The sequence below is a fragment of the Arachis stenosperma genome, chromosome 5 (assembly GCF_014773155.1).
Source record: "Arachis stenosperma cultivar V10309 chromosome 5, arast.V10309.gnm1.PFL2, whole genome shotgun sequence".
NCBI lineage: Eukaryota > Viridiplantae > Streptophyta > Magnoliopsida > Fabales > Fabaceae > Arachis > Arachis stenosperma.
In genome coordinates, this window is record NC_080381.1 from 18056028 (window position 1) to 18083076 (window position 27049).

At 35.0% G+C, this 27049-nt stretch overlaps 3 protein-coding genes across 4 annotated transcripts; 2 read left to right on the plus strand and 1 right to left on the minus strand.

Moving 5' to 3' along the window:
• The first annotated feature begins 3402 nt into the window (after positions 1 to 3402).
• LOC130979017 (probable GABA transporter 2) lies at positions 3403 to 7343 on the plus strand. Of its 2 annotated transcripts, XM_057902361.1 has the most exons (8): positions 3403 to 3543; positions 3685 to 3915; positions 4893 to 4990; positions 5814 to 6000; positions 6081 to 6211; positions 6380 to 6616; positions 6714 to 6756; positions 6850 to 7343. In XM_057902361.1, the coding sequence occupies exons 1-8, from the start codon at positions 3462 to 3464 to the stop codon at positions 7101 to 7103; spliced, it is 1263 nt and encodes a 420-aa protein (XP_057758344.1). In that variant the 5' UTR covers positions 3403 to 3461; the 3' UTR covers positions 7104 to 7343. The 2 variants fall into 2 exon arrangements, with proteins under 2 accessions (XP_057758344.1, XP_057758343.1); XM_057902360.1 differs by having other exon boundaries at positions 6714 to 7343.
• Positions 7344 to 8313: 970 nt separating this feature from the next.
• On the plus strand, positions 8314 to 9432 carry LOC130979018 (uncharacterized). Its single transcript, XM_057902362.1, has one exon. It carries the CDS (start codon positions 8451 to 8453, stop codon positions 8994 to 8996), a length of 546 nt encoding a protein of 181 aa, XP_057758345.1. The 5' UTR covers positions 8314 to 8450; the 3' UTR covers positions 8997 to 9432.
• A 3483-nt stretch (positions 9433 to 12915) lies between these two features.
• On the minus strand, positions 12916 to 14070 carry LOC130980507 (uncharacterized mitochondrial protein AtMg00810-like). The gene has a single exon (XM_057904177.1). The coding sequence runs from the start codon at positions 14068 to 14070 to the stop codon at positions 12916 to 12918; it is 1155 nt and encodes a 384-aa protein (XP_057760160.1).
• Positions 14071 to 27049: the final 12979 nt, after the last annotated feature.

Below are 27049 nucleotides of genomic sequence, written 5' to 3' on the forward strand. Positions count from 1 at the left end.
GCTTCGTCTCTCGCAACTGCAACAGATTTGAACCACGCACAACTAGAGGAGATGGTGAGCAGCTCTGACAAAAAGAGAGGAAGCAGAAGACCCCGGCGCCGCCGTCTCTGTGGATCCAACAGAAATAGTACTGATTGGAGCTCGAGAAAAAAGGTTTAGGGTTAGAGGGCTTCTTCTTCTTCTCCTTTAGCAGAGAGAAGAAAGAGGAGGGAGGAGACGAAGAACACGAAACTAGATGAACAACTTTTTTTATTTTTTTTGTTTTCTTTTCATGTGTTTTTGTTTTATTTTTTTAAATTATTTAAGATTTTAAAATATAAGATTAAAGTTAGTTAAATATTAAAATTTAATTAATTTAAAATGATAATTTTTATTTAACATAAAAAGGACCTTTAAGTTTTTTTGTATATTTATATAAAAAATATTTTTTATTTTTATTAAATTATAAAAATATTTTAGTAAAACTAATGTTAAGATATATATTTTAAAAAAATAAAAATTAAATACTCTCATAGATAATATAATTCACATGGCGTTTTGTTATTTGTCTACATTTTTATTATATCAATACGTATAAATTTATCATTGTACTATAACAAATATTTTTATTATTTAATGAATTAATTAGTCAAATATTTAAATAAAGAATAAAATCTATAACCAATAATAAGTACGTCAAATATATGAATCATGATTATGTTGATTTTCATCATTGATAGGGCTAGCTAAAGTAATATGTACTATAAATTTATATATCTTTAGTAATTATTAACAAACATTTATACAAAAATATAATTTTAGAATAATAAAATGAGTAGTGATTTAGAGATCTAATAATTTATCTTTCTAATATTTAAAGAGTATATACCCATTTTGGTCCTCAAAGAATTTTAGACTGGACACTTTAGTCCCCAACTAAAATTAATTACTCGATTGGTCCCTAACAATTAATTCCGTCAGTCACTTAGGTCCTTTACTCCGTTAACTCTAACGGAGGACAAAATAGTCCCTGACAACTCTAACAGGGGACAAAATGGTCCCTGATCTCCTCTGTTCAGAAACGACACTGTTCTCTCCCGATTTCCATCATATCTCGCATAACACTAGCAGTCTAACACTGTAACTTCAAACTACACAATGCACACTCTATAAATTTAATGTTCATAAGAAAAAAATCCTCAACTTGTTCTCAACCAATTCATATTCAGGAAATTAATGCGTATGTCTCTCAACTAGTTATCATCTTCGAGGGATCCCATGAATCTTGACAGCAAGTCTGATTTGTTAAGATCCGTCGTCGTCGTTGCCATCTTCCTCCTCCTCTGCCCTATCATCACCATGACCACATTGTCCACCACTCCGATCGCTTCCTTCAACTTCTTCTCTGAACCAATGTTCAGTAATCGCTTCAGTTTTCATATAAGCGGCAACGGCGACATTGCTCGTTGTACTGATAGCTTGGATGTGAGGTCAAAGATGTCTGCCAACTTGGACTCTGGAAAAAAAGGAATGAAGCATTCGGTGTCTATTTCAAATGAGAATTTGCATATGATGTCGAAGGAGAATCTTCTCATGATGTCCTAATATCCAACAATCTATATTGCTTGTCGGAGAGTGGAGAAAGGTGTACCCTTGGAGTAGTTGTGGAACTTGGTCTTGAGGATGTCGTAGACATGTCGGGGTTGGAGGTGATGTTATCGAAGACGTGGAAGTGGATGTTTTTGGTGCGTGAAGTGTAGAGAGGGTGGATGTACGAGTCACAAAGATTTAGGAAGTGTGTGGTCCATGACATGTTGAGGTAGGAGCGACACGTGTGACAATTACACCATGGCTTAATCTTGGACTTAAAGAGGAGGAAGGAAAAGATGGAAAAGAAGACTGTGAAGGTGAAGAAGGAGAGTATGAATGTTAGGGTTATGCGAGATATGAAAAAAATTGGAGAAGAATAGTGTCGTTTTCGAATAAAGGGGTCAGGGATCATTTGTCCCTTGTTAGAGTTGTTAGGGACCATTTTGTCCCCTGTTAGAGTTGTCAAGGACTATTTTGTCCTCCGTTAGAGTTAACGGAGTAAAGGACCTAAGTGACTGACGGAATTAATTGTTAGGGACCAATCGAGTAATTAATTTTAGTTGGGGAGTAAAGTGTTCAGTCTGAAATTCTTTGAGGACCAAAATGGATATATACTCATATTTAAATGAGTAAGAATTTAAATATATATATTTTTAAATATTAAAAAGATAAAAAATATAAAATTATCTTTATTTAAAAATTTAGAAGGATAGTTAAAAAGATGAGTTGAAACTCTTAATGTGATTTTTATATAAATTAAACAAATTAATAAAAAATACAAATAAAAACATAAATTAAATAAATATTTTTTATGCATCACATGTACATACACTAATATTTATCATTCTATGTTTATTATATTTTAAATTATTTATTTTATTTTGATAATAATTAATGAATGCAAAATAAAAAAATTAATTACTTTAAATTGATTTTTATTATCTTTCAGATATTTTTAAAACTAAACCACTTAACACATTAACTCATCTCACATTATTGAGAACTTTTTCATACATTTATTAACAATAACATAAGTTAAAAAACAGATATTTGATAGTCACATTAATAATTCATTATATTTACATCAAAAATATTTGGTAACAAAAAAATATTAATCAAAAATAGATAAAATTTATCTTATTTAATATTAATTAATTATTACAATAATTAATAAATATTAAATAAAATAAATTTTAGGTGATTTTTTTATCTACTAACATTACTGTAATAGTGTAATTATATCATACATTGTGTAGCATCCTTTTGTGTAAATTGTTGTAGGATAAAGCCATAAGGATATTAAATTTGAAGGGAATGTTATGGTGCCTTTATGTATGTCACTCAAGCCGTTTTTGGTGATTATACTATGTAGGATCATAATCCTCTAATTGGGCTCATCTGTGAGTTTTGGGCTTTTCCCTCCTGTAGCCGCATTGGGAGTCTAAAGAAATTAGTAACAGTTCTCAAACCCAAAAGGTATCATGTCAATAAAAAAGAAAACCCAAAAAGAACCCACGGTGAGAAAGCTTACCAAGGTCCCGATAAAAAAAAAAAATAACAAGGAAAAGCTTACCAAGGTGGAAAAATAAAAATTGCACGCCATGATGTTGGCGAATTGCCTCGTATATTTGTTAATTGTTTGTGAATAACAGGCGCTAAGTAATATAATATGTTGATAAATGATAACAACTAATAACTAACATCATTCATCCACGCACCTTTTGCTAGATGTGAATCGGCGAAATTCAAATATAACTAAAAACGGTACGTATTTATAGACGTATCAAAAGGTTTTCAGTCCCTACACCTTCGCTATTGCAAATTCTACCCCTTCCCAGTGTCACATCCTTTTTTAGTTTCTTCTTTAGTCCACAATCTCGCTAGCTAGCCATATGGCAGACCCTACTGTAGGTGAGGAACGCCGTGACCACAAGGACGTGGACGCCGGAGCCGCTTTCGTCCTCCAATCAAAAGGTAACGTAAAACCCCCCACTCTCTCATCTAACTAACTATCAGTTTATCACACCGTGTGATCGTGGCTCGCTTAAGGTTCTTGTGATGATGCTGATTGATTATGCTATCATATATATGTTGTTACGGTGAATGCATACATAGGGGAATGGTGGCACGCGGGTTTTCATTTAACGACGGCGATCGTTGGACCCACGATACTGACGCTGCCGTACGCGTTCAGAGGGTTGGGATGGGAGCTTGGTATCTTTTGCCTAACCACCATGGGAATCGTTACCTTCTACTCATACTTGCTCATGTCTAAAGTGCTTGCTCAATGCGAGAACGCTGGTCGCCGCCATATCCGCTTCCGAGAACTTGCCGCCGATGTTTTAGGTATGCAGAATATAATAGCACTTTTGATTTCTTAATTTTGCTTTTCCTTTCTAAGAATAGGTGATTGTCAGTTTGTCACGATACTTAATAAGAGATGGAGTCTAACTAACAATTAAAAGTCCATTTTAATTTAAAAATATAAAATTAAATAATTTTTAAATATTTAAAATTTACATAAAAAATAAATTAGACGAAAAATAATTGGCTTTAGAAATAAATGAATACTTGTGTGAGAATCTACATACTTGTTTTTATAGTTTTATAAAGATAAACGACTGATGAACATAATAATTAAGATATAAATACTATCATGTGAGATAATTCAATTAAATATATTAAATTATTAATAATTAAAAAAAATATCAAAATATTATTAAAATTTATTAATTTTAATAATTATTTAATCATCAACTTAATTTTATGATAAAAAATAATAAATTCTGATAATTCTTTAATATTTCTCTAATTTTATACTATTACGTAAAAAATATATTTAGATGAGTAGTGGCTTTTAATAAATAATAAGATTTTTAACGTTTTTTTCCATAGAGGTGCACGTGGCTAATTTCATCTTCAACAAGCAGAGAGTAATAATAATTGGTGGTTTATAACTTATAACATATATGCACACCTGCTAACTGGTAACTTCACCCGTCATTTATAACTTAGTTTGACAAAATGCCATCACTGTCGGTGTAACGGCAAGAATCAATCTGCATCACTCGTACTTGTTGACACGCATGCACATTATTCGCTTAATTCAATTATTGTTCCTACTCCTAAGTGATTTAATCAACAAAGAATAAAAACAAGCATGTACACTTTCATAATCTGTTAAATTATGAATTAATTTTATTGTTTTTTCCCCTCTTACCTAACACCTGAGAATAGCTCTAAACCATTTCCTTCGACAATGATACGTAGCTTAACTAGCTAAAATCTCTCATATGAATTACCTTTTGGTTGTGTTTATGTAGGATCGGGATGGATGTTCTATTTTGTGGTCTTTATACAAACAGGAATCAACTGTGGGATTGGCATAGGGGCAATCTTGCTTGCGGGCCAATGCCTTGAGGTTAGCAAGTTAGTTCGTTCTCTAATTTACCTATTTATCCTTATTCTTATCTATTTATTACTCGCCAATCCCAAAGGAGTTGAATTTTCTGACACACAATTAATAAGAACAGAAAAATGAAATGAAATGAAACAACTGATAACATTTCTGTCTACTAACGCACACAAATTTTTCCCTTGATTTTTATATAACAAATTTACACTGTATTTAAAAACCAGTTTGAATATTGTATCAGAGATGCAAAATATTACTTATCCCCTCTTTTGATTCTATTTTCCTTTTTATCATCTTTGTTCTAGCTTTACCCTTTTTCCTACCACATGAGGCCATGTGCTGTGTAGAAATGTTAGCATTTGTTAATTGGCTAACTCCTGGCTATGATCTGCTTTATACATATGCTAACTAAAAATCTATGTAAGGGACTAATCTAGATGCTCTGTAAAATTCTAAAGCACATATTCCATGTTGCTAATCTGCTATACTAGTTATATCTCGTCATTCTCTGCTTAGAGCTGAAAAAGCATATTTAATGGACAATGATGAAGTTAATTTCTTAATTAAGTCTCTGTATAAGACTATTGCCTTCTAGCAGGGTGAAATAATAACTAAAAATACATGACACGTGTCAATTTTAGGCTGATTAACGTTTTTCAGTCAGTTGTTAACTTCACATGTTTAGGAGCTCTTACCATTTAACAATCTACCTTTTTTACTTTATAAGTATGCTAGTTAACACATTTGGCAATTGAACTTGATAGCCATATTTTTAATTTTTAATTTGGTTGCTTAATTTCGCATGTTCTCTTTATGCTGTGATCATCAGATCCTGTACTCAAGTATCTCACCGCATGGATCCCTGAAACTCCACGACTTTATAGCAATGGTGACAGTGGTTATGATAGTTCTATCTCAGCTTCCCACTTTCCATTCCCTCAGACACATAAACTTGTGTTCGCTTTTTCTCAGCCTCGGCTACACCGCTCTTATGGTGGGTGCCTGCATTCATGCAGGTACTACAACATACCAGATAATATTAATTTCAATTTAATTGCTTAATCAACTTCAAAGATTACAATGATACATTCTGCAGGTATGTCAGCAAACGCCCCTGCAAAGGATTATTCCTTAGAACCTAAGAAATCTTCAAGAGCCTTTAGTGCCTTCACTTCCATCTCCATAATTGCATCAATATTTGGGAATGGCATATTACCCGAGATACAAGTACCCACATTTCCAATTTTTTTTTTCCAAGTTAAACTAGCTTATTGTAATGTTGCTTGCTTAAGAAGCCATGTAAATTTGTAAAAATAGAAACAAATTAATTAGGTGAGAAATGTTTGTATCTCCAAATAAATGACCTTAAGTATGATCATGTCATTGTTAATACAGGCAACACTAGCGCCTCCTGCTTCTGGAAAGATGTTGAAGGGTCTTTGCATGTGCTATGGTGTCATAGGGTTGACTTTCTACTCTGCTGCAGTTTCTGGATATTGGGCTTTCGGAAACAAGTCTAGTTCAAACATCTTTAACAGTCTGTTACCAGATAATGGAACTTCTTTGGCTCCAACTTGGGTCCTTGCCATTGCAGTCATCTTTGTGCTCCTTCAACTCTTTGCCATTGGCCTGGTAAGTGTTCAATTATTCGTCTACAAGAATGATCAGAGAATATAGAAAGCTGAGAGAAATAACTATATATATGCCTCAACATATATACATGTCACAGGTTTACTCTCAAGTGGCTTATGAGATAATGGAGAAGAAATCAGGTGATGTGAATCAGGGGATGTTTTCCAAAAGGAATCTTGTTCCTAGGATAATTCTTCGATCAATTTACACAATATTATGTGGTTTTGTGGCAGCCATGCTTCCATTTTTTGGGGACATAAACGGTGTGGTGGGTGCTATTGGATTTATCCCTCTGGATTTCGTTCTGCCTATGCTTCTGTACAACATGGCATACAAGCCTCCAAAGTCATCATTTACTTACTTAGTTAACACAACCATTATGGTGGTCTTCACTGGTGCTGGAATAATGGGTGCATTCTCTTCTATAAGGAAATTGGTTCTTGATGCCAGGCAATTTAAGCTTTTTGGCAATGAAGTTGTTGATTAGGTGAATTGTACATACAAGTTTTGTTAATTAAGAGTCCTTATTTTATGGACCAACTTCTAAGTGTCCTTCTCTGCCTGCTATTAAATGAAGGCCATTTATTTTGGTCCATGACCAACCCGTTACAGTAAGCACTTTTTTCTTTAGGGAAGCCAATTATGTTTAAAAAACTATGTAACTTTAATGTGCCACCATAAAAAGCTCGTCAAAACAACTCATAAATAGTTAAGCGGAAAAAAGTAAAAAACCTGCGCATCCTATTTTATGAATTTTGTAATTGTTCTCTTGTTTGAGGACGAGGTATATTTCAGTTTATTATATTAAAATGTTGAAAAATATTTCGACGTTTAACTGTTTAAGTTAGTAAAAAAAAACTTTTTGAAGAATTTTCTTAGAGAAGGAGTTTAGAACATACCTCCTTGGCTCCTTATACATTCTTAAAAACCTACCTTATAATGAGCGAGTTATAAAATTAAAGTAAACGTTTCGTCCGAAGCACAGCTCAAATTTCACCGAGTCACAATAACCGGATGAATAATTATCAAACAGTAAAAGTTTATATTTTTATTTTATCAAATGCGACAAATTAAAACTAGTTAAAAGAGTTTCTTAAACCCTTAGCTTACTTGGTTCTATGTTGCCAGATATGGATTTTTGCTGAGTAGGCAATAATTTTTGTAAACAATGTGAATAATAGGTTTTAAAATTGTTTTAATAAAGTAAAAAAAATACTCCACTTTTAAATTATTTTTTAAATTTTAATATTAAGATAACTATCTGTACATCTAATAAATTAAATATCCAACCATTATTAACTGTATATGAGTAAATCGAATCAAAAGAAATAACTATTTAATTAAAAATAATAAATATAATCATCTCCATACATAATAAATTTAATATCCGATATATCCATTATTCACATTATTTAGTATTCTTATCGTGTATTTATACTTTTTCTCATGATATAATTAGATACAGAAGACCGATAATCTAACATATCAACTAGGTAGCACTAACGTACCCCATTTTCTCATTAATTATTGTTTCTGGTCACTGTCAAATATCTCTGGATTAATAAATATGTATGGACAGATGGGCATCAAAAATCAATGAAGGGTAAAAAGGGAAGGGTCTCCCACGGAAATCATGCACGGTCTACATATGTGGACGTGTGAAACGCTTATAATAACGGTAGTAAGTAACCTTTCTGGTCACTAGTCATAACAAACGCGTTTGATCCTTCACCAACCATTCCAATAAAGTAGTTATCGATCAAAAGTCTCCCCGTTCATTTTCTCATAGATTTTTCAAGTCTCATCATCATCAACATCAAGTAATAATAAGCATATGGACACTTATGCTAATACCACTCTCTGGGATTGTGGAAGTACACTCTATGACTCTTTCGAGCTCAAATCCTTTAATCTCCGACTCAACTCCGCCATAGCTAATTCCCCCAGAACCCTATCTATGTCTTGTTTACCGGAGCGTCGAGCTCCCATAATTCAGCCACAGCCACACTCCTCCAAGAAGCCATTCAATATCTCTCGTTCTTTACATAAACTGCTTCGCTCGGTTTTCAAGCTCAACAACAACAACAACAACAACAACAACAATAATAACAATAAATCTACGGCGTCTACTAGCTCAATGATCAGCAGCAGTTTCGTGCAGGTGCCGGAGAAATACTCGAATGATAATAAAGAGCGTTTCTACGTGGTTTATGATAAGTCTGGTGGACCTGTTCTTTCCACCATTCCCGAAGTTCCGGAGTTTGAGATCGCTGCTAGCGCTGCACTTTCATCATCGGAGGAGATCTCTTCTTCCTTCGTCTCACGGTCAGCTTCGGAGCGGTTCGCCGCCACCACCGCAATCGGTATTTCGTGCCCTTAGGACAAATTAAACTAAAAACAAGACTTTATCTATTAATAATCTTTGATTGTCTCTTTTATTTTCATTAATATAGATGTTATTTAATAGTTTAATTATATTATTACTGTTAGAGTCAACGTAACTTTATCATATCAGTTTGGATTAGGTTTTTTTAGATTCGTATAGTAGATATATGTCAATTGGCGTGTGAGAGGTAATTAAGTATTTGTTTCTCTATAATTCTGATGGTTCACGCGATGCAATATTTATTTGTTATTTTATGTTACAACCTTGAATAATTGAACTCACGTTGGAGTTGGAGTTGGAGTTGTAATAGTAGTAGCAGGAGTAGTAGCTTGAACTTGTACTTTTAGTAATTAATTGACACTTCTCATAAAAAGATACACGACTTGTTGTGGTTCAATTCATCATATATATATATATCAGACAAATTAAACTGAGCTTTGTATTAAGTAAATTTGGTACTACTATTTATATGTATGTTAGATTTATCACACATAAAGTATATTTTTTATTTTTAAAATTTGTTAAAAATTTAAAAAGTATTTATAAATTTTATTTTGTTTTAATTTTATTTTAAAAATATTCGATTTGCATCAAATATATTTTTAAAAATTAAATTTTTAAAAAGTTTAATAACAAACCAGTAATAATATTTATTAATTAGAAATAAGTAATAAAATTTTTTGTCTGACTTACTTGTATTAAAGTTAATCCTTGTAGAATTATTGTTGTTAAATTAATCTTAAGATTTTAAAAAAATTATCTATAAATTTTATACAAATAAAAAATTTGTGAGACAAAAATTAAAAAGAAATAAAACTTAAAAAATATTTTAAATTTTTTTTTAAAAAATATATATTTTATCTTTTTATTATATTTTATCTTTTATTATGTTTTACCTTTTGGTGGCATCCATTAGGAGCTCTCAGACTCACCGTTAATTTTCTAAAAGAAAATAAAAAACAGCATGTAGGATTATATGGCATGCATATTTGAATGAATGGATTATTGAGTAAATCACCTAATGATGAGACTTGTTACACATATAAATCTTTTTTATATACAAGTTTATACAAGTTAGTTCAAGTTCAATAAAAATAACTCTCAATTTAAAGAGCATGTAAATACGCGCTTTCTCAACTTTAAATAGCGCGAAATGAGAAACGATTTTTCTTCAACGTTTGTATTTTCACATTCTTCTTCATACTCCTTCTCTTTCTTCTTCTTCTCCTTCTTTGCATTTCTCCTTATTTTTTTTCGCATTCTTTCTTCTTCTTCTCCTTCTTCACATTTTTATGCTCATTGTGGTTCTTTTTAATGTTGTTATTATTGCTGTATTTTTTCCTTCCTCTTTTATCTATTGATTTTTTAACATTATATATTTTTTTTTGTTTGATTTTTCTCCCAAGAAAAATTATAAGAAAACGAAATAAGAATATGAGGAAGAAGAAACAGTAGAAGATGAGAAGGAGGAAGAGAAAGAGTTTTGAATTATGCAGAATTTATCATAATAAAAATACACTCAAATATCTTCGTTTTACACTTAAATTTGCTACAAATACAGAAAAATATTTTCTCTAATACTGCATTTTTTTTCTTCTTCTTCTTTTCTTATTTCTTTCTTTCTTTTAATTAAATGAATGTAAGTTTATCTTCTTCTAAGTAATTTTGCAGCATTATGTGTTTCTTCTTCTCTGTTTGATTTTTTTGTTTTTATTCTTGTTAAAAGAGTAAAATAAGAAGAAACTTGAGAATGTAAAACAAAAAGGAAAAGATGAATAAGAGAAAAAGAAAAAGAAGATGGTGATGATGATGATGATAAAAAAAGAACTTATGAGAAAGAGGAAGAGAAAGAGTTTTGAATTATGCAGAACTTATTAGAATAAAAATACATCCAAATATCTTCGTGTTACACCCAAATATCTTCGTGTTACACGCAAATTTGCTGCAAATACAAAAAAATGTTTCCTCTAATGCTGCATTTTTTTCTTCTTTTTTTCTTATTTCTTTCTTTTTTTTAGTTAAATGAATGTAAGTTCATCCTCTTCCAAGTAATTTGCAGTATTATGTATTTTTTTATTCTTGTTAAGAGAGTAAAATAAGAAAAAACTTGAGAAGGTAAAAAAAAAGATGAATAAAAAAAGAAGAAGATGGTGATGATGATAAAAAAAAAAGAAGCAGTAGAAGATGAGGACGAGGAAGATGAAGAGTTTTGAATTATGCAGAACTTATCAGAATAAAAATACACCCAAATATCTTCGTATTACACTCAAATATCTCTATGTTACACCCAAATTTGCTACAAATATAGAAAAATATTTCTTCTAATGCTACATTTTTTCTTCTAAATTAAACTACAATTCAGCAACTTGATTGGATTCAAAACAATAAAAAAAGAAGAAGAAATTTCAATGAAAGAATGTGGAGTAACAATACAAAATACGTGAATATAAATGATATATAAAAATTTGTATGAGAAAAACGCTTGTATGTGAAAAATAATTTTTTTTAAACAAAGTAGTCCTACATTTATAATAATTATTAATTCAAAAGCTTTCCACAAGTACTTATTATTTCTGAATAAATTTAATAAATTAATTGATTATTGAAAACTTTAAAATAGTTGAACAAAAATCCAAAAAAGAAAAGAAAGATAATAAAATTTTAAAAAAGTAAATTCGAACACGGAATCAGGAGTTCAGGACTCCCTCTGCAGAAATGGGCCATCACTGATGGGCTTGTATTAAATACCAAGAGGCAAGAATGGACTTTCAAAGCAAATCACAATGTTATATTTATGAAGAGACTGTGGGCCATAGTCATAACTCATAACCGATAGTAGGTTTGGCTTAATTTCAGTGGCAGAGTTACATTACCTCTCTGTTGAGATGTTTCATGTGTCAACAGAGTGTGTGGGCTCCTATAATTAAAGGATAGTTTTGGTACATTTAAAATGTTTGAAAAATTTTGTAGTAATGCCTTGTATGGAAGATCACAATTTAAATTAGTTCCTACATTTTAAGATATACTACCTGTAATACTTTCTTTTTAAAAACAAATGTTGTAAACATAATCAATTCATATTTAGTATTAAGTTATTAACTAACTTATTTTTTAATTACATTCACAACATTAAATGTGCAAACTAGATTCGTGATGCTTGACCAGACTTGTTCAAATGAAAAAGTGCAAGTTTTACCAATTTGAGTGGGGTAGTTCAATCGAGACAACATAAAGTGCACTCTGCTCATCTTCATCAATCACCAGCACTCTACTTATCAATCAATAATAGAGCATCTTCCATCCCATATTCTTTCGCTATAATTTCTTTTTATAGTTTTAACCCTATAATAAGGGTTAATGTTCAAATTCGTCCCTAAAAGATTACGCGATCTTCATTTTCGTCTCCGAATGATTTTTTAATCAAATTAGTCTCTGAAAGATAAACTGTTAGTCAAATTAGTCCTTCCGTCAATTGGATGATGACATCTCACGCTAAGTGCCACATGGCATGATGACGTGCCACATGTCACTCGACATATAAAAAAGTTTTCTATTAGTCAAAATAATTCTTGAAAGTTCGACGTAAGTCATTTTCATCCTTCAAATTTTAAAAATTAGTCAAACTAGTCCTTATATAATTTTTTTATTTTTTTTCATAAAATTATCTCTCTCCTTTAATTTTTCTCAAAATCTCTGTTGTTATAAACAAGAGATTGAGAGAGTAATCTGAAAAGTGTATTATTGAGTTGTGTTCAAAAGGTACAATATACAAGAGGTATTTATAGGTGCTAAATGAAACAAAGTAATAAAGACATAGAATCCTACAATTAATGTACAGATATACTATATAAATATAGATGATACTAATTGATCTAAATTGATTCTAATGATTCTCTAACATCCCCCCTCAAACTCAAGTGGGAGCTAAGGATACCAACTTGAGTTTGGATAACAAAGTCCGAAAACGAGTCGGGTGATGAGCTTTCGTGAAGATATCAGCAGTCTGATTTAGTGTTCCAACAGTAATGAGACGAACAGCATCAATAAGGATACGTTGCCGAACAAAGTGACAATCAATCTCAATGTGTTTGGTGCGTTCATGAAACACATCATTATGGGCGATCTGAATAGCACTGCGGTTATCACAAAAAACATCAGTAGGGGACGATTGAGGACCACCCAAATCTTCGAGAAGCCAACGAACCGAGATAACTTCAGCAGTGGTGTCAGCGAGGGCACGGTACTCAGCTTCTGTGCTTGAGCGAGCAGTGAACGTTTGCTTCTTAGCACGCCAAGAGATGAGAGCATCGCCAAGAAACAAACAGTAACCAGTAGTAGAACGACGATCAGTGGGATCACCAGCCCAATCAGCATCGGAGTAAGCCTGAAGAAACAAAGAGGAATGGGCAGAAAAATAAAGGCCATGAAATAGAGTGTCTTTGATGTAGTGAAGAATGCGAATAACTGCTGCATAGTGAGTAGTACGAGGAACCGACAAGAACTGGCTAAGTACATGAACCGAATAGGCGATGTCTGGTCGAGTGACAGTCAAGTAGACGAGACCGCCAACTAACTGTCGATAGAGAGTCGGATTATCCAAAACAGTGCCATCCATAGGGGTAAAGCGAACATTAGGCTCAAGAGGAGTAGACTCAGTGCAACTATCTGTAATCCCAGCGCGAGCAAGAAGATCTGAAGCATACTTAGCCTGAGAGAGATAGATGCCATCATCGGTGGAGATGACCTCGAGACCAAGAAAATAGCTGAGAGAACCAAGATCTTTCATCTCAAAGGTATGGTGAAGTGAGGCCTTGAGATCAGAGATACCATCAACATCATCCCCAGTAATGATCATGACATCAACATACAAAAGTAGAAGAACAACTGCACGTTCGCTTTTACGAATGAAGAGCGCATTCTCATGAGGGCTAGAGGTAAAATCAAGACTGCATATGGTAGTGCTGAACTTGTCAAACCATTCACGAGGAGCTTGCTTAAGTCCATAAAGTGCCTTGCGAAGGAGACAAACCTTATTAGAAGGACAAGGATATCCCGGAGGTGGTTTCATATAGACTTTCTTTTTCAAAAAGTACAATATACAAGGGGTATTTATAGGTGCTAAATGAATCAAAGTAATAAAGACATAGAATCCTACAATTGATGTACAGATATACTATATAAATATAGACAATACTATATAAGGTCTAGTTTGACTAATTTTTAAAATTTAAGGGATGAAAATGACTTACGTCTGGACTTTCAAGGACTATTTTGACTAATAGAAAACTTTTTTATATGTCAAGTGTCACGTGGCGTGCCACGTGTCACTGACCTGTCACGTGGCGTGCCACTGACTTGCCACGTGGCGTGTCACGTCATCATGCCACGTGGCACTTAACGTGACACATCATCATCCAATTGACGGAATAACTAATTTGACTAACAGTTTATCTTTCAGGGACTAATTTGATTAAAAAAATCATTCAGGGACAAAAATGAAGATCGCGTGATCTTTCAGGGACGAATTTGAACATTAACCCCCTATAATAATAATAATAATAATAATAATAATAATAATAATAATAATAATAATAATAATAATAATAACTTTTAAAGTTCATAGCTCTAATTTATGCGTCTTCGTTCTTTTTTCCAATCAATTAACGGGTAGCAAATAAAAAATCATATAACTTGAACATTATTTCATTCTCTTAGCTGTAATTTGTGTATTAATAAAGGTTACTTAACAAAGAACGAATATGATATAAAATTTAGGATGAAGTATTTTTTTGTCTTTAACAACTTAGGTCAAAATTAAAATTGTCTCTGACTTTTTTTATTAATATCATTCTTAATGTTACAAAACGTTATAAAATCATCATTTCTCTAATTATTGGACCAAAATACCCTTAATCTCATATTCATCCTCCACCGTCAGCAACCAAAATGCACAAACAGAGAGGGAAAGAGAGCAAGAAGCGAAAAAAAGAATAGAGGAGATGTGGAATAAAGAGGAAAAAGAGGAGAGGAAGAGGAAGAAGAAGGCGCCGATGAGAAAGGGCATAGCGGTGACCCAATAGCAATGACGTCCAGCAGCAGCAACCCCTCCCTTTGTTTGCATCGCCTCTCTTTCTCTCTCTCTCTCTCTCTCTCTCTCTCTCTCTCTCTCTCTCTCTCTCTCTCTCTCTCACTCTCTCCCCCTCTCTCTCTCCCCCCAATGAACCAGCGACAGAAGTGCCGACCTAGTGACAGCGGTGACCCAATGCCAGTGACAACCCAGCAACAGCATGTTAACACCATACATGAAGTAGTTGTTGCATCATTCTCTTAGTAAGTTTTTATTGGGATACCTTTTTTCTTCATTCAATTAATATTTTTTGACTTCTGCAAAACTCCCATATTTGCGGAAGACGTGCTTGGTGGGAAAGAAGGGTGAACTTGTAAAGCCAAAAGAGAGGTCTTTTTTGGCTAAATATGTGAGTAACTGCTTAAAGTGATTATACAATATACAGATTAGCAATTCCGTTTTAGTTGCAGATCTATAAATATACATTTCTAACATTTGTAAATTAAACTTTTTATTGTCTTAATTTCAGTGGATGTACTTGATCCCTCTTGGACTCATTGCAATGAATGCCATTACACAAGAAATGAATATGGATGAGGAACAAGCGAGTGGGCAAGGTGGTGCTCTGGGACAGCAGCAACCAGGATCTGCAGTGCAACATGGATTAAACGCTAGTATGCAAAAAAGATGATTAGTTTGTTTTTTTTCTTTTTTTGTTGTGCCCTCTTTTCTCTCCTTCCAATTTTTCCCCCTTTGTCCTTCTTCCAATTTTATTAAAGTGAATGAGTATTGTTGTGATGGGAGTGTTGCAAGTATGGTGGTGACCGGAGAATAGAGCTGTGGCAATGTAGGTGCTAGTAGATGTAGTTGAAATGATGAGGCGAGGTGAATAGTGGAGTGAGAAGGGTGAGGGAAGAGATAACGATGAAGGGCATTTTGATCCAAAAATTAAAAAATGATGATTTTAATGTTTTGTAATGTTGAGGATGATATTAATAAGAAAAAAAAGTCGAGAACGATTTTGATTTTGACCCAAGATGTTAAGGACGAAAAAAGTATTTAACCCTAAAATTTATAAAGACATAAACAGCAAAGCACAAACTTATAGAAATTATAGTGACTAAAAAAATTATAGGTGAAATATAACTAAAACAAAACTTGAGTTAATACATATTCGCGTTAGGTCTTTAAAGTTTTTATTTACTTAATTTAGTTTTGAATTTTACATCCATGACTCACACTAGTCTCTAATCTTAAAGTTGCGACTTCTAAACGACTATCTAAAGTGACAACTGAAAACATTATTTTACCTGAATTTGCTCTTAATAAAGTATTTATTAAAATCCTAATCCTAGTTTCACTTGAAGGTTTTAAAAGTTTTGTATAGGAAGCAAATTGAGGTAAACAATTTTAATTATTACATCAAATAACTGTTAGAGAGTCTAGCATAGCAGACGCTAGTCTATCTCAATACGCTGTGAAAGAAGAAGCAAAATTCTTCTTTTTGGTTTGAAGTCAACAAAAATGGTTAGAGGTTATAAGTGGAGCAAGTTGAAGTTTCAAGGAAACAAATAACATTATAGAACTTTGACTAGAGTCTAAATATGATGTTATAACTTGATCAACTTGAAGGTAATATACATTCATAGCATATGAAAATCTAGAATATCTAGTGGTAAATTTTGACCAAAGTCAAAATTGGATAAGCTAGCTTAGTTGCAATCTTTGACTTAATCAAAGAATGAGTTGTTACCTAATCATGTGTTAGAAACAAGTTGTACATGATGATAAGATTAAGTTGATATTTATCAATTTGTCATACAACTTGATAAAATTATACAATATGACAACTTGACAAGATCAAGTTGATGAACTTTGTATCATGAAAACATGAACAAGTGGTGATTTGTTTGTTTCTCATATCACTATTTCTAGGAAACTATATTTAGGTGGTCAAGGCATTTGCTAATGTGTATGCCATATTTTACATAGAATTAATGAGTGAAAATTAGAGAAAAAATTAGTAAGGTCTTTCATATGTGTGATCCTTTTGCATGAATTTTCATAATATGTAAGAATGTATCATAGATTTCTCTATGTATTTTGAGAGATTGTAATTTCATTACTTTGTCATATTATTTTTACTATTGTCTAAATTCTTATATAGTTCCATCCATTTATCGTCCACAAATTTTAGTTGCGTTATTTTGTCCCTATTAACTCTGGTGCCAAATAGTGGTATTAGAGTTTTAGGTTCTTAATCTTCTACTGCAAAAGGAGCAAGTTGGTGTCAGAACAATGGAACAAAATTTAAGATCGAGAAATCCAATGAGAATAACTTTTTTCTTTGGAAACTGAAAATCAAAACAATTTTGAGAGAGGAGAATTGCTTAGAAGTAATAGAAGGTAGGCCCACTGGTACTCCTAATGACAAGTGGAGAGATGGACGAAAACACCGTTGCCAATTTACACTTAGATATGGCAGATTCTGTATTATCAGGCATCTCGGAAAAACAAACAGAAAAGGAGATTTAAGAGGTACTTACTAAGTTGTACGAGGCAAAATCACTTCACAACAGGAGATTCCTGAAAAGGAGGCTCTATACTCTTCGTAGGAGTAAATTCATATGGGTGACAGATCACATCAACAATCTTAATACTATATTTTCACAATTGCCTACCATGGAGAGTGTCAAATGGTAGAGAATGAACATGCCAAGTTTCTTCTCCAAAGTTTATCAGACTTGTATGATAAACTCATCATCAACATCACAAATAACAATATTTCTTATCAATACCAATTTGATGATGTCGCTACCGCTATTCTTGAAGAAAAAAACAGGCACCAAAACAAAGATGATTGAATGGAGAGCCCAAAGCAAGCAGAAGCTTTGTCGGTGTCGAGAGGCATATCAATAAAACATGGCTCTAGTGGGAATCAAAGTCATGGTAAATCAAAGCCTCGAAAGAAGAACCTTACTTGTTGCAATTGTGGCAAAAAAAGACACTTGAAGAAAGATTGTAGGTTCAACAAGATGAGCATAGAGAAAATTACTGAAATAACTTCTTCACATGGTTGTGTTGAAAACGTCCCTGATGATGGAGATGTCTTGTGCATCGAAGCTGTAATTGGTCATGAAGGCAATAAACTTTTAGCTCATGTTTGGCTATCGAATTAGGTAGCAACATATCACATGACTCCACATCATGAGTGGTTTAGCACTTATGAATCTGTTTCAAAAAGATATGTATTCATGGGAGATGATCATGCCTCAGAAATTGTGGGAATTGTTATCATCAAAATTAATGTGTTTGATAGCTCCATTCATACAATTTAAGGTGTAAGACAAGTGAATGGCCTGAGAAAAAATTTGTTATCCATTGGTCTATTGGATTCTCAAGGGTACAAGAAGGTGCTCGTGTGATCATGAAGGCAAAACGCCTAACAACCAATGTATACTTGCTTTTTGAAGATACAGTTCAAGAAGTAGAGGCATTGGTAACTGATGCGTGAGCATCTTATCTATCTTTTCCTAGTGAATTTGCATCTAAATTGTTGAGTTTAATTAAGAATTAATTATATTTTAGCCACTATGGATGCTATTTTGAGTTTTGTGCAATTTTATTTATTTTAGGTAGCATTCGGATGGATTTGATGAAGTTTCTGCAAAGAAGAAGAAGAAACCAAAGAGATGACCAGTGAAGACCGACGCGGACGCATGGCCCACGCGACCGCGCGGAATGGAGAAATCGCAATGACGCGATCGCGTGCCTGACGCGAACGCGTGGACTGGAATCTGCACAAATGACGCGAACGCGTGGACGACGCGGACGCGTCACATGCGCGATCTGCAAAAATACAAATGACGCTGGTTACGAATTTTGGGCTGTTTTGACCCACTTTCCAGCCCAGAAAACACAGATTAGAAGCTGCAAAATGGACAAATCAAGTGGTCCCCAACCATCAACTGAAGATCTGTTAATTAATTCGAATTTAAATTCAAATCTTATCTTTTAGGAAAAGATATTATTTTTAATTTTTTTTGTTTTCAAACCTATTAGGATTAGTAATAAATAGAAACTCTGTACATTTAGACATGTATGAGATTGTTACCAGAACCCTTATTTTTTTTCTCTGAACCATGAGCAACTAATCCTCCATTGTTAAGGTTAGGAGCTCTGTCTATTTGTAATGGATTAATTCGTTTGATCTTTCTAATTTATTCCATGCTTTGATTTATATTTCAATAATTATTTTCGTTCTTTATTTTATGAATATGGGTGGAAGGGAAGTATGACCCATGTTCTGATTGAGTTCTTGTAAAACTTGGAAAAGCTCTTTACTTGAACAACAGCTTGGAAACATTTTATCCTAAATTTTAATTATTTGGATTTAATGGGATACGTGACATATAATCCCCTTATTTTTGGGTAATTAGAATTTTTGTGGCATATAAACTGAAAATTAATTTTTACCCTCTAATTGGAATTAACTGACCAAGGAATTGGCAGTTAATAAATTTTAGAGGAGACTAGGAAGGTCTAAGGAATTAGGGCCTAGTCACATATAGTTTGCCATGAAATTATATCTTGCATGATTAAATTAGTTAGTAATAAAAATTAATCCGGAAGAATAGATAACTCTGAAACCTTAACTATCTTCTCATTATATTATTCCCAACTTATTTATTTGTCTGTGTTTAATGCTCTTTGAATACCAAAACACTCTTTTCTGCTTGCCTAACTAATCCTATCAAATACTATTGTTGCTTAATCCATCAATCCTCGTGGGATCGACCCTTACTCACGTAAGGTATTACTTGGTACGACCCGGTGCACTTGCCGGTTAGTAAGTGTGGGTTATAAATTCCGCACCAAGTTTTTGGCGCCGTTGCCGGGGATTGACTGTGATTAACAACTATTATTTGTTTGATTGTTTAGATTAGGCGTTTTAATTTTAATTTTATTTAACTATTATTTTATTATTTTTTCAAAAAAAAAACTTACGCCCTTTTAATTTCTTTTTTTCGTTTCCTTTACTTCCCCTTCCCCTGTTCGTTTCTTTTTATAAAAAAAAATAACAAAAATAAAAAAATAAAAATAAATTTTTTTTAAATAAATAGCACCAATATTTCTCTTAATTTCTGAAATTAAGTTTGGTGTTACCTATTTATTATCCTTCTATTTATTTTATTCAATATTTTTATCTCTTTACACAGGTTACTTCACTGGGAATTCTCTAAACTCTGACGTAGAGATTCCCATTCTTTCTTGTGTTCTGTTTGTTTATGCGTAGGAACAGAGACAAAGAACATCTCTTAGGCTTTGATCCTGAACCTGAAAGGACTTTCAGGCGGCGTTTACAACAAGCAAGACTTTGCAAGGCGGCAGAATCCACTATGGCAAATAATAATGCTAATGCCAATGTGGTAAATCCGAATGGGGATGATCAACAGAGGAGAGTGCTTGGCTCTTATTCTGCCCCTACTACGGATCTTTATGGAAAAAGTATTGTGGTGCCTCCTATAAATGCAAACAACTTTGAGTTGAAGCCACAATTGGTCACCTTGGTGCAACAAAATTGCCAGTATCATGGACTTCCTCATGAAGATCCAAATCAGTTCATATCTGATTTTCTGCAGATATGTGATACTGTGAAGACAAATGGAGAGAATCCAGAGGTGTATAGACTCATGCTTTTTCCGTTTGCTCTGAGGGATATAGCAAAGCTATGGCTAGATTCCCAACCAAAGGAGAGTTTGGATACTTGGGACAAGGTTGTTATTGAGTTTCTCACAAAATTTTTCCCACCTAAGAAGCTGACTAAGCTTAGGTTGGAGGTTCAGACCTTCAGACAGAAGGATGGTGAAACTCTGTATGAAGCTTGGGAGAGATACAAGCTACTGACTAGGCAATGCCCTCCAGACATGTTCTCCAAATGGACCCAACTGGATATCTTTTATGAAGGCTTGGGTGAGATGTCCAAGATGAGCCTAGACACTTCTGCAGGCGGTTCATTGCACAAGAAGAAGACACCAGAGGATACTATTGAGCTGATTGAATTGGTTGCTAGCAACCAATATTTATACTCATCTAACAGGAATCCTGTGAACTCTGAGAACCCTCAGAAGAGAAGCGTGTTGGAAGTAGAAGCTGTTAATGCTCTTCTTGCTCAGAACAAGCTGATGTCTCAGTAAATAAATCTACTTACTCAACAGATAGGTGGCATGCAAGTCTCAGCTATCAATACTCAAAATCCACCCCACGAGACCTCCTATGACATGACAGGTAACTTTATGCAAAATGATAATTATGATTATGCTCAACCTTCTTTTGAACAGGTGAATTACATGGGGAGTGGTCCTAGAAATCCCAACAATGATCCATATTCTAAGACATACAATCAAGGATGGAAGAATCACCCAAATTTTGGGTGGAGAAATCAACCTCAGAGACTTCAAAACTCCAACAATAGTTCTTAGGGCGGTTTTCAACAGAACAACTATAATAACCGCCAATTTCAGTCTCAGCAACAACAACCACCTCAGCAGGAAAATTCTAAAACCCAAGAAGATTCTAAATGGGAAATGATGATGAGTTTCATGCAAGAAACCAGGGCCTCCATTAGAAACTTGGAGGTGCAAATGGGTCAAATGAGCAAGCAAATACCTGAAAGGTCTCCAAATACATTCCCTGGTGATACAGTGGTGAACCCAAGAGAAGATTGCAAGGCCATTCAATTGAGAAGTGGTAAGGTAGCTGGTTCTGAGACCAAGGTCAATGAAGATCCAGTTGAAGGAGAAGCTCGAGAGGAGAAGAAGGAAGAGGTAGAACACGCCCCTCCTAAGCGTGCAGACAACCCGTTTCCTGACTCTCTTGACAACTATCCCACCTTACCAAAGGCTCCTGAATATAAGCCAAAAATGCCATATCCTCAGAGGCTTCAGAAGGCATCCAAGGAAAAGCAATTCTCTAAATTTTTATATGTCTTCAAGAAACTGTAGATCAACATCCCTTTTGCCGAGGCTCTGGAGCAAATGCCTCTCTACGCCAAATTTATGAAAGAATTATTGACCCACAAGAGGAATTGGAAGGAGCAAGAAACCGTGGTATTAACTAAGGAATGCAGTGCAATTATTCAACACACCCTTCCTGAGAAAATGCCAGACCCAGGAAGCTTTGTCATTCCTTGCATCATTGGAGAAGTCAGCATTCAGAGAGCTTTATGTGATCTTGGAGCTAGCATCAACCTCATGCCACTTTCAGTGATGAAAAAGCTTCAAATTGAGGAGGTAAAACCTACTCGTATTTCTCTTCAACTTGCTGATCTTTCTATTAAATTACCTGTGGGTGTGGTTGAAGATTTACTTGTTAAAGTAGGACCATTTATCTTCCCTGTTGACTTTGTTATATTAGACATGGAAGAGGAGGTAAAACCCTCTATTATACTTGGTAGACCCTTTTTAGCTACAGGTAGAGCTCTGATTGATGTGCAAAAGGGTGAATTAACCCTGAGGGTCAATGAAGAACAGGTGGTCCTGAATGTTTTTGAAGCTCTCAAGCACCCTAATGATTCTGAGGGGTGCATGAAAATAGATGTTATCGAACAACTTGTTCAAGAAGTACTGGAATATGAGGTACTTGATGATGTTCTGGATCCTATTTCTGAGTATGAATTGGTTGAAGTTGATGATTCACCACCCCAAAAGAAGCTGATGAACACGCCAAGCAAGGAGGAGGAAGCCCCCAAGCTTGAGCTCAAACCCTTACCTCCTTCCCTGAAATATGTGTTCTTGGGTGGAAATGATTCATATCCAGTGATTATTAGCTCTTCTCTGAAACCTGAAGAGGAAGAGGCGCTTGTTTCAGTGCTCAAGAGTCATAAAACAGCTCTTGGGTGGACCATTAGTGACTTGAAGGGGATTAGTACAACTAAGTATATGCACAAGATTCTTCTTGAAGATGATGCCAAACCAGTTGTGCAACCACAAAGGAGACTCAATCCAACTATGAAAGAGGTGGTCCAAAAAGAGGTAATAAAACTATGGGAAGCAGGTATTATTTACCCTATTTCTGACAGTCCTTGGGTAAGTCCTGTGCAGGTAGTTCCCAAGAAAGGCGGGATGACAGTGATCAAGAATGAAAAGAATGAGCTTATTCCTACAAGAACAGTCACAGGATGGAGAATGTGCATAGACTACAGGAGGCTCAACACTGCTACAAGGAATGATCATTTCCCCCTCCCTTTCATTGATCAGATGCTTGAGAGGTTAGCTGGTCATGCTTTTTATTGTTTTCTAGATGGATATTCTGGATATAATCAAATTGCAGTGGACCCTCAAGATCAAGAGAAGACAGCATTCACATGTCTCTTTGGAGTATTTGCCTACAGGAGAATGCCATTTGGACTTTGCAATGCTCCAGCAACTTTTCAGAGGTGTATGCTTTCAATCTTTTCTGATATGGTTGAAAAGTTTATTGAGATATTTATGGATGACTTTTCTGTTTTTGGTAATTCTTTTGAATCCTGCCTTAAACATTTATCTCTTGTCTTGAAACGGTGTCAAGAATCAAACCTTGTTTTAAATTGGGAAAAATATCATTTTATGGTTACAGAAGGCATTGTTCTTGGACACCGGATTTCAAGTAAGGGGATTGAGGTTGATAGAGCAAAGGTGGAGGTAATTGAAAGATTACCACCACCAACTAATGTTAAGGCAATTAGGAGTTTCTTGGGTCATGCAGGATTTTATAGAAGATTTATAAAGAATTTTTCTAAAATTGCTAAACTATTGAGCAACCTGTTGGTTGTTGATGTTCCTTTTGTCTTTAATTCTGATTATCTGCATGCTTTTGAAACTCTGAAGGCAAACCTTACCTTTGCTCCCATTATAGCTCCCCCTGACCGGGATTTACCATTTGAATTAATGTGTGATGCTAGTGATTTTGCTATAGGAGCCGTTTTAGGACAGAGGCATGGCAAGCTTGTACATGTCATCTATTATGCCAGTCGTGTGTTAAATGATGCTCAAAAGAATTACACAACTACAGAAAAGGAATTATTAGCTGTTGTGTATGCTGTTGATAAGTTTAGGTCCTATTTACTTGGTTCTAAGGTTATTGTTTATACTGACCATGCTGCGTTGAAGTACCTTCTAACCAAACAGGATTCTAAACTCAGATTAATTAGATGGGTGTTACTCCTTTAGGAGTTTGATATTGAGATAAAAGACAGGAAAGGGTCAGAAAATCAAGTAGCTGACCATCTTTCCAGAATTGAGCCTGAAGCAGGAGAACAACCACCCACAGCTGCGACTGAGACATTTCCGGATGAACAATTGTTCCTCATTCAGCAGGCACCATGGTTTGCAGACATTGCAAATTACAAAGCCATGAATTTTATCCCAAGGGAGTACAGTAGGCAACAAGTGAAGAAGCTATTGACTGATGCAAAGTACTACATTTGGGAAGAACCATACCTTTTTAAAAGGTGCTCAGATGGAATAATCCGGAGATGTGTCCCAGATGAGAAAAAATAGCAGATTCTTTGGCACTGTCATGGGTCTGATTATGGAGGCCACTTTGGTGGTGAGAGGACAGCTACAAAAGTCCTTCAGAGCGGGTTTTACTGGCCGACTCTCTTCAGGGACTCAAGAGCATTTGTAAAGCACTGTGGCAGATGTGAAAAAGCTGCAAATCTCCCTGCCAACCATGAAATGCCACAGCAGGGACTTCTTGAGGTTGAGTTGTTTGATGCGTGGGGTATTGATTTCATGGGACCTTTTCCACCCTCACATTCAAACAACTATATCCTAGTGGCAGTGGACTATGTGTCCAAATGGGTGGAAGCTGTGGCTTTGCCCACCAATGATGCCAAGGTGGTAATGGGCTTTCTTCAGAGGTATATCTTTAGTCGGTTTGGCGTCCCAAGGACACTCATTAGTGATGGAGGAAGTCACTTCTGTAACAGACAGCTAGACTCTCTTCTGCATAGATATGGAGTCCGTCATAAAGTGGCAACCCCTATCACCCTCAGACAAGTGGACAGGTTGAAGTTTCTAACAGGGAGCTTAAGAGGATTCTGGAGAAGACCGTCAGTGTTTCAAGAAAGGACTGGTTGGAAGCTTGATGATGCTCTCTGGGCATACCGGACAGCATACAAGACTCCAATTGGCATGTCTCCATATCAGTTAGTTTATAGCAAAGCCTGTCACTTGCCAGTTGAGCTGGAGCACAAGGCTTATTGGGCAGTTAGGTATCTGAATCTTGATTCAGAAGCTGCAGGAATTAAGCGGATGCTTCAGTTGAATGAGCTTGATGAATTCAGATATTCAGCCTATGAGAATGCCAAGCTCTATAAGGAAAGAACCAAGTTACTGCATGACAAAAAGATTGCCATCAGAGTCTTTGAGCCAGGACAAAGAGTTCTTCTATATAATTCAAGGCTCAAATTCTTTCCCGGGAAGCTGAAATCCCGGTGGTCAGGACCGTTTGTGGTTACCAGAGCCTCACCATATGGTCCTGTGGAAATACAGGAAGAAAATTCTGACAGGAAGTTTACTGTGAATGGTCAGAGGTTGAAGCACTATCTTGGAGGCGAGATTGACCGCCAGAGGTCCACTCATCTACTGAACTAGCAGAACTGATCGTTAAGCTAGTGACGTTAAAGAAGTGCTTGTCGGGAGGCAACCCGATAATTTCGTATCCTTCACTATTTATCGTAGTAGTTTTTCTTAGTTATTTTATTTTTATTAAGTTCTTACTAATTTTCTGATCATGCAGCTATATTCTCCCAGGAACCGAACACCTCAAGCTATATATATATATATATATATATATATATATATATATATATATATATATATATATATATATATATATATATATATATAAAATTTTTGCCACGCGACGCGACCGCATCAGTGACGCGTCCGCGTCGCAAGGAGAAGGGAGAAAATAAAAACAAACAGAGAGTCACGCTAGAGCGTGGCTGGAGGCGTGCCAGTGGCACAAATCGCCCCATGCGACCGCATCGCCGACGCGTCCGCGTCATGTGGAAATATTAGCCTCCCACACGACCGCGTGACCCACGCTGCCGCATGCACTGATTTTCGACGTAAAAAGGGTGCATAACCAAATATTGTGCTGGAGTGGTGCTGGCTTGGTGCTAAACGCATAATCCTTATCACGCGACCGCGTCGCCGACGCGTTTGCGTCGTTCCCCTCTGAAGCCACTCACACGATCGCATGCTCCACGCGATCGCGTCACCCCAAATTTGGCAAATATTTAAATTCGAACAGAGAGTTGTGCAGGCGCGAGGCTGCACTCGCGCCTGAAGCATAACATGGGTCACGCGACCACGTGACCGATGCGACCGCGTCAACTAACTAAAACGCAATGACGCGAACGCGTGCTCCACGCGGCCGCGTCGCTTGCGCCACACAAGTTCGCCGCCCAGTTTTCTTTCTCTCTCTCTCTCCCAATCCTAATTCTCTTTTATTCTTTTATCCTTTTATTTTTCTCTCATCATAATATTTATCTCTTCTATTTTCAGCTCTTATTTGCTTGAGGACAAGCAAACCATTAAGTTTGGTGTTGTTGGACGCTGCGCTTATTGGTTTTCTGGCACAAAAGGGAGGCAAATCATCTTCACGGAAGAGCACAACCTGAAGAATAAAGCAACAGCTAGGATAACTAAGGTGGTTGAGTTCCTTTCATTTTATTCCTCCTTTCTTTTTTCTATGATATGTTCCGGTTTTCTGCCATTTTACTTTGTCTGTTGCATGATCTTTTATTAGTTAGAATTCTAGGACTAGTTTTTTTTAATTTCTTTAATGCTGAAAAGATGTTTCATGTACCACTCACTGAACTTGAATCTAAAAAGAAAAGAAAAAGAAGTGATGTATTGCATGAGAAATTGAGTTTAATTCTAAGAATAGTCTTATTTACTTAAATGTGTTGTGATGCGTGAGCATCTTA